This window comes from Dreissena polymorpha, chromosome 2 (genome assembly GCF_020536995.1).
Source record: "Dreissena polymorpha isolate Duluth1 chromosome 2, UMN_Dpol_1.0, whole genome shotgun sequence".
Classification (NCBI taxonomy): Eukaryota; Metazoa; Mollusca; class Bivalvia; order Myida; family Dreissenidae; genus Dreissena; species Dreissena polymorpha.
Window position 1 is genome coordinate 142,887,879 of NC_068356.1, and position 9,149 is coordinate 142,897,027.

General features: G+C 32.3%; 1 protein-coding gene across 1 annotated transcript; it reads left to right on the plus strand.

The window, feature by feature from the left end:
- The first annotated feature begins 570 nt into the window (after window positions 1-570).
- Window positions 571-1,859, plus strand: LOC127870139 (uncharacterized). Its single transcript, XM_052412796.1, has 3 exons — window positions 571-810; window positions 1,092-1,136; window positions 1,380-1,859. Exons 1-3 carry the CDS (start codon window positions 571-573, stop codon window positions 1,464-1,466), a joined length of 372 nt encoding a protein of 123 aa, XP_052268756.1. The 3' UTR covers window positions 1,467-1,859.
- Window positions 1,860-9,149: the final 7,290 nt, after the last annotated feature.

Consider the following 9,149-nt stretch of genomic DNA (forward strand, 5'->3'; position numbering starts at 1 on the left):
ACAACTTTCAATATACTTTACTCGTAAGTCGTTGTGCTGCTGGTGAGACAATTAACATGAACATAATAATACTTAACTTGATTAATGCAGCATAATGCGTTTCGTGAAATAACATCACTTCACCATCACATCAACTTTTCTTCAAAGAAATTGAATTTACAACTTTACGATCTATTGGATGAAATGAAACATAGAACCATACAAAATATTATCGTCCTTTTATGCACGTAAGAGTGAATTAAATAATTCAGTTGGGAATACAATTTACGCGCGTGCCTTTAAATATCTTTACGAATCATTAACTGTAGATGAAAATCATGTAGAGCTAGGTTAAGCCCACTCATCTCTTTGAAAGGGCTGCTATATAAACGTCCAAGTGGTAAACACGTTATCAAAAGTAAGCAGGATACTATCGGTGAGGTAAGGTTTAACAGATTGACATTATTTTGTTTGAAATCAAGGCATACTTTAGTGAAATGCAGCTTAAATTACACACTTTAAGATTTTTGTTTGTTTTAAATTTACGTAGATTCTGTTTATCACAGGACAGTGAAGAAAAGGGAATTTACAATGGCTTCACAGAAGACTCTTCTTTTGCTCGTCGTTCTAGTCAGCGCTGCATTTGCAGCACGTCAAGCGTCTGATGTGAGAAGAGGTAAAGGTCAAGGTAAACCAAAACAAAACCAACGAGTCGGTGGATGGACCTCGGTTGACCAAAATGATGAAACCGTTCAACAACTAGCGCAATTCGCCGCTGGACAGATTTGCTCCAATTACGTCGTAGATGCTGTAGAAAAAGCTGAAAAACAAGTGAGTTTTAAGTATGTTCTAAGAATGTTAACGGAGTATTGTATACATGATATTGAAGCCCATGGACATAACATACATATATTGTTTTTGAGCAATATGATAATGAATTTAGACGCTTATGTGAAACGACTTAAAACATGAATTTCACTTCCCTTTTCTTTCTTTTGCCGTAATAAGACTGGTGAATACATTTTTTTAAACACGGTATTGTGTAAAAAATGCAAGTACTGGTTGTTATTCATACTATTCATTGGTTTTATAAATCTCATATGGAATTACAGGTTGTTGCAGGTATGAACCATCGCATGGATATCCTAGTTTCCAAGGTAACTGTATATTTAAATAGTAAATTAACGCATTGCTACCAGGCTATGTAAACATAAAAAAACAACATAAAAAACATAATAGCTTTAAATGCAGGATCGATATTCGACGTCATTTGTTATTCGTTACCGTATTTTAGATAAATGTTATTATGGACCTCTCTTTCATATTATCGCATTGTCATAAAAAAGACAAGTTTTATCGCGTTTTTATACATTGTATGTATTTATTTGTTTACAATACAGGCATGGAAATGCAAAGTAGAAGTGTTTGAGCAGACCTGGACGAATACGAAGAGGTTGACGTCGTTTGCCTGCAAATCCGTACCGTAACTGGATGACGTCGGAATTGGTTCATTGTAGTTTGTATGACTATATATCAAGTATAAACCTTTCCCTTTGATTTCTTGCCTTTCACCGACATTATTTGTTATAGAAATGTTCAATGTTCTATTGTTTATATATTTTTGTTTTGGTATTGGTTTGTCGCTTGTTTATAGACATGAAAAGTAATGTTGATGTTGCATTAATATGTGCACTGGTTTGTTTTATTTAATATTTAGGTCTTATATTCTTTCATAAATCGCTGGATTGTTCATTAACACTAATAATGTGTTGCTGCAATAAAATTTAAACGTCATAGTCCTTAATAATTCAAATGTTTTGTCTAAAAGTATTTATTAATTATTGCGATCTGATTAATTGTTCAATAAATATCGGCCTAAGTCCTTCCGTTTACATTGTTTTGAAAGATTCATCATGTTTAATGCCAGCAATTAAAAATATAACTCATCATATTTTTGAACGAATAACTTATTATATTTTTACGTTTTGAATGAACAACTTATATTCCGTTCTTTTTCATTATTCAATATTTGAGGCATCTGCATCTGCTGAGTAGCAGCTAACCTGACTTTCACGATTAATATGTATTAACTGATAACATGTACATTGTATTGGAAATAATAAACTATATTTACATTACCTCTAAGTTTACATTTGTGTTATATGATTTGTTCTGAAGGAATGATAGCAATGTGCTCATTAACATTTCGACTGTAGCATAAAAATGTGCTAAACACAGACCAAATCAACCGCGAAAATGAAATCGCATACGCTTTAGGCATGCATTTTATAAACACACAACGTTTAAGTTTCGATTAAGTTCCCAATCAACTTTGTTACAGAACTTAATTTTACATGTACGCAAATACGTTAGGAATCATGTTTAATCTAGACCAAACCAGCTTTACCCCGCTGAAACTTTTAATATATTGAAATGTACTTAGTGTTTTCCCCTTACATCTATTAATTATTACATAAGTACGAAGTGTATTCTTTGTTGCTAATACAATTACACCATTTACATGTTAAATAATATATATCTATATATCTATATTACTCAACGGGCTATAAACGACAACAACCACAACAACAATAGTTAATGATTTAATTATTCAAACAAAATAAAATACTATGACAAAGTATGACATAAACAAGTTTGTTTTCCGTAGGATTTGAACCCTGGACAATTTACAGCGAAAGTAAACAGGCTACCACTTTTTTTCTAAATGATCGATGTAAGTGTTGCACATTTTTTGTTAACGATTTTTATTGATACAAAAATATAAAAATAAGTAGTTAAAACATTTGTTCTCGGAAAAAAAAGGCTTTGAAAATTTTCTAAAAGGATTTGTTTCTGAACTCTGAACATGCCATTGTGTTATTCATACGAGGTCTAAATGGATTCCGGCGATAAATGAACACTTTTTTCCCCACAAATGCGCTTTTAATTTAAAAATCGTTCGACAGCATTAATAATACTTGTTATCAAGGGATAACAGACTGCTGAGTGTGCATACGATACAAAGAAAGCCTCAATTAAAAAATGACCGATTGACTCGTCAAGTAGTAGGTATCTTATCATTATAAATTTAAATTTATTATATACCTGAATCAAAAACCACCTTTAATATATTTAACAAGAGCTGTGTTTGTGAAACACAATGTACCCACTCATATATTTGACGTTTTACCTTGACCTATGAACTTGGAGGATGACCTTGACCTTTCGACACTCAAAATGCGCAGCTCCATATGATACACACGTATGCTAAATATCAAGTTGCTATCTTCAATATTGCAAAAGTTATGGCCAATGTTAAAGTTTTGGGACAGACACACACATACAATGACAGACAGACACACACATACACTGACAGACAGACACTCACATACAATGACAGACAGACAGACAGGCCAAAAACAATATACCCCGATCATTCGATCTGGGGGCATAACACTCAATCTAACTTCGTCGCACATGTGTCATAAACAATTTGTGTCAATACATATTTGTTATGATGCAAACACATAACAATGACCAGTTCATATAAAAACATATTCATTTGTGACCAAACTTTACAACGTTTGCAACCAATTATTTGCCATGTAAACTATTTACAACAAACAATTCCTCATCACAAGCGAAAAAACCCTCAAACGTCAATTATTGATTTGAGATCAGCAGTCATGCGGACAAATTGAAGAACAAACGCGACAAAGTAAACATTTAAATAGCAAAATTTGGTCTTTCTGTACCATCAAAACAGGCAAAAATCGTTGATTACAGTTCCCTTAGCAACAACTTCATCGTTTCCTCGGCATCCTCCTTTCTGTCGTGGCCTCCTAGAAAACGTGCCAATCAAATTTTTATTAAGTGAGGTGTATATAAACAAGTTAAATGTAAAGACGTAAAGGGGCCTTTTCATGTCTTGGGAAATTGACAAAAATTAAAACAAATAGTTCAGATTTGCAAATTTTCGTTGTCGTTATGATATATGTGAGGAAATAGTAATACTGAACATTTATCATGCTCTAAAATATCCATAATATGGATAATTTGATTATTCAAAAACCTGAAAATTATAAAGCGTTACAACGCGAAACGATAGAAGAATTCGGAAAATTCTGTTGTTGTCGTTATATTTTGTGACACAACGAGGATTGCTTAGATAGAGTTTTAAATACATCACTCATTGTATGAGCACGGATGGCCGAGTGGTCTAAGCGTTAGACTTTTACTCCAGGGGTCAGTGTTTCGAACCCAGTTGAGTTTTACCTTTTGTATTTCTTAACTTTTATTTGTGTGATTAACTGGAGCTTTTTAGATCAAATGTTTACATTTCTCAATATAAAGCATTAAATGACAAACTTTAATACATGCCAAAATCTGTGAAAAGTTCCCTTTAAACGATAAAACCATTTCGTAATGATAACAGTGTAATTAAAGGGAAACAACTATCGTATGCTTAGGTTTATTTTAACGCTCGGTAACCTATCATGTTGCTTATCATGTTTTGTTATTGTTTTTGTTTTCTCAAGTATGCCAATTTCGTATTTGTTTTTGTATTTGGGAAATCTTTGTCAGTATTTCCATAAATGAAAGTAGGATATTAAAAGGTAACTACTATCGACTAAACAGAACCACGTTCGGAATATCCATTAACTGTAACTAAGCATACATTGATATGATTTATACTTGTTATCATTTGTAATTCTTTAATTTCTTAATTATAAGTAGTCTTGTAACAAAACAGTCATCACACTTATGCGTTTTATATCTTGTTGTTCCGGTTTTTTGTCATTTAAGAATTGTTAAAATCATCACTGACTAAAATAGTTTAATATAATAGTTACTACCTCCGCTCTGAATGCTTGTGGTTAGTTCGGTCAGGGCAATGTCTTTGAGAGACCGTTTTAGAGGTAGACCTCCGGGTTGGGGGTAAAACACTGTGGTGTCGATCACGTTGCTGTGTACAATATATGATTTTCAATAGGATCACAGTTATTAAGTATAACGTTATATTCGGCATTTGTAATTGGAAAACACTTGTTTTTACAATTCTGTTATGGTCCATGTGAAATATTATACATTGCTACATTGTGGACCTTGCTTAGATCTACAAACAAAATATTACCCTATGTCATTTGATCTATTATATTAAAGAAATGCGTACCTTAAGCAAATTAATATCGTTAAAAAGACTGAGTCTAACTAAAATTGTATCTCTGTTGAACAGTTCTAGAAGATCATTACGGACGTCTTCAAATGTTTTGGTTACACCATTTAAATCCTCTTTTCTGATACAACTAAATTTAAAACGACATATAATAAAATTACATGCGACAAAAAACTAACCGATTAGCACGTATTATACATAAAACTGAATCTGAATTTCATTTGAAGTCATTTTGAAATAAAAAACAAAAAATATTGTAAATTTTACATGGTGTTGTAGTCAACAATTTCATTTGTTGGCAAACAAAATTGATCGTACACCACTCGATAGTTGGTGTCAAGAACTGTCACATAGCACACCTCGATTCCCTTCGTCATGTGAACCAATAAATCAGAGAAATTAATGTCAATTATTAGTTTGAACTGAGTCATAAATACCATTGCATAATAATTTTGTACTTTTAGGTAAGATTAAAAAAATGCTTACATATATGAAACTGCTGGCAATAGGTTTCATAAATATGCTTATTAAATAATTATACGGTACATGGTAACTTCCTTTATTTCAACAAGAATGATAGTTACATTCACGTTTCAATTTATCATCATAACATATGGCCCAACAACACATCTATGTTTTTAAAACCACCATAAACTAAAATGTGTTTGATTAGTATTGGATGTTTGCATTTATGTTCGTATTATTGGAATTATCGAGCATTTCTTCTATATCCAAACATGCATCAATAAAACATATATGTATTCAAATGTCTCTTTTTACCCACCGGCTCTGTGTCAAGAGCATATACACCCATAATTCCCGTCATGTGGTGTCTTTAGTTAAGGTGTGACTTTAAACCCGTCTGTGTCCAAATACAAACTTTCTTTATGCACATGAGTCTACAAAACCAAAATTAAGCCATATACATTATGTGGCACACACGCATTCATTGGACTGGATATAGCAAGTATTAGAATTACGAATTTTATGGAAGTAAACACATGTAAATGTGAAACGAATGAAAATCGGTATTGTTTAAGCTTTAAGGCTTAAACTAAATTGCATATTACAGAAACCGTCTGACATCCTTTTGACCCGAAAGATCGGCCACAGCAACCGTAAGGCATTTGAACTCCACCTAAAATTCATTGACACACGATTAATTGTTGCTTTTGTATTTACCTTATTACCATACTTTCATATGTATCCTTTGTATATTTTTTTTATAGATATCGTTTGAAAACAGAAATTGCCAACACTATAATTACGTTCTTTAGGACGAATTTCAGTTTTTAATTAAATGCCAAATGTTGTTTATTAAGGTAAGCAGTATATAAATAAATACTAATAGAAGAACACATTCATGATCAAGTTTATTGACCTCTTACAGACTGAAAATGAAAAAAGTGTAAAATCTCAATCCATTTTGATTTTAAAGCGTTTAAATTGAGAGCTGATTTATATTATCAATAGTTTCATCGGATTTACTTTCATTTATTTCTCTACTTAATATAAAAATACAAAAAACGATTAAGTGCATACAAATTCGTTGTATAAAGATTTGTACCTATGTTCTGGTAAAAATCTGTTCGTCATTGAACATCTGTGAATAAATTGTGTTGTAATATGTGTGTACTTATGGGTTTGAAGCCTGATGTATGTTGAACTAAACTCTTAACATTATAATTTAGCACATCATGTATAATTTGTGATTTTGTTCTAGCAATAGATGCACGAATATTATTTGAACTACAACCATTAGCAGCGGACTCATGATAGCCTTAAATGTAGTTAATGTAACATACTATATTGATATATGTTTATTTCATGCTATGCGGTGAACGAGTTGATACTTCTAAAAAAAGTAACCTGATCATCGCACTCGCGCATGACCAACATGGTAACTATTGTTAATGAATGTTTTTAATTAATGTTTTGAACTTATATAATTTTGGAAATTTTGACCATTTATTTATTAAAATACAGAATAAAAAGTCAATCAAATTACAAAATGTATCTGACAACGATGCAGAACCAAGGTTCTATTTTCTAACAACGTCAGTAAACGTCATTTTGTAATCATGTAAGGTCACATTTAAGCCATAAAATATATAACTATCTTACAATGAAATAAACAAAATCTATCCGAGGCAAGACAAATATAGCACTAGGCTGCTTTAAAATGTATGCAAAGTGTATCCACTGCTGCACATAGAACAGCTGTTCTTGTGTGTGCTTTAATCTTAATTAAAGCAGTTATTATATTTGTTAAGGTGTAGAGAACAATAACCCCACCTTGCTTGAAACCATGGTGATCGCCAAAGAGACGAACTCTGCCCAACCCTCGTTCTGGGTCCGGCCTGGCGTAGTCAAGGTCTCGAAGTTGAGCCCCTGAAAGTACTTTGCTCAAGCACTTTCTGTAAATGTCTACAGGCAAAATAATTGCGTTATAAAGTGGTTTTTATAATTAATCAAGGAATACAAGCTTTCGGCAATCGCATAGATTTTGTGTTAACAAAACGCAAATTATATTGTGATTTATTGACCCATGCACCATTTCAGATATTCCTCCTAGTTCAGTAAGGAACAACACCGGCTAAGGTGATTAATAGTTTTTCCGGGTATATAATATATCTACTCTGTAATACACCAATCACCATTTACCGATGGCGAAAACAAAGATCGTTGTCCATATTTTCAAAACAAGAAATATCAATACTAGTATTAACATTGCAAATAAGGCAATATATTGTTTACACTTTCAATTGTTAAATGAATAATGACAGAACTTGGAGTATTGTCTTTCGACATCAACATAAACGTTAACAAATAAATACATGTGTGTAATATAAATTACTAGCGAAAACACCACTCGAAGTCATAAACATATTATTTAATTATAATAATATTTACCTGCCATTTCCTAACTTTATGCGTGTTGAATATATATCTTAATGTTTCGTACGGGTAACGAACATGTAATATAATAGGCACTGCATATCGCTGTTGACAGGTTTAACATTATTGTAATGCCATGTTAAAGGCATGTCTGACCTCACATCAGGCATTATTTCGGTATTCGGTATTGGAATGTAATCAATACTAAAATAATCTAATTTTTTACGATCGAATATTTGCTCACAGCGTTAAATTGTGATAAGATTAAGCAAGTGTATTTCACCCATCCGAAATATTGCAGAAATTTAAAATAGTATTTGTTTAAACGGTTTCGTTAACTTACACATAACTTACACATTAAAGCATTTAGCATATTCACTTTAAGGAAACGTGCTCATCCAAACGTATTTTTAGGAGTTATATTCGTTACTCAATTTATACTGTTATCTGACAATCGATGAAAATAAAGAATATCACAATACATCCAGCCCTAAACTGAAACAGTTTTTATATTTGGATATCGACATTCAAAGGTCATTTTTATATGCTAGCCGACCGCACACATGCCTAATAAGTAGATAACGACAATTCGACTATCGTACAATCGCGTACTCGTATTGTCGCCATCGCGTTCTCGCATTCTCGCCATCGTATTGTAGCACTGTCGTCATCGTATTGTCGCATTCTCGTCATTGTATTTTCGCGTTCTCGCATTTTTTCGCCCTCTGGATTTTAATGTGTAACCACAAGCCACTAACGGTATTCCGTAACTTACCGTATCATCTTTAGATTTAGTCGTGCATTGCAAGTAATGTTTTGTATAGGCAGAAAGGAAATACCGTAAGTTATTCATCTCGCGTATGACCAATTTGTTTCTAATAATGTTTAAGGATTTGCATGATTTCTTCTGTTGTCACAATACTCGAATAGTTGAACAGTTAAGGTTCGCCTAATATGACAACATTTTTTGTAACGAGACAAACATGAAATAGTTTGACGACAAGAAATGTTTAAAATATAAATTCATATGCGTGGTACGTTGAAATTGTAATATTGTTAGCACTTAACATAAATTGACTAAAGCTAATATGCGAAC

Coding starts and splice junctions, on each gene's coding strand:
- LOC127870139 (XM_052412796.1), top strand. CDS start 571: ATGGCTTCACAGAAGACTCTTCTTTTGCTCGTCGTTCTAGTCAGCGCT. Junction 811..1,091: donor TAGAAAAAGCTGAAAAACAA/GTGAGTTTTAAG, acceptor ATGGAATTACAG/GTTGTTGCAGGTATGAACCA. Junction 1,137..1,379: donor TGGATATCCTAGTTTCCAAG/GTAACTGTATAT, acceptor TTTACAATACAG/GCATGGAAATGCAAAGTAGA.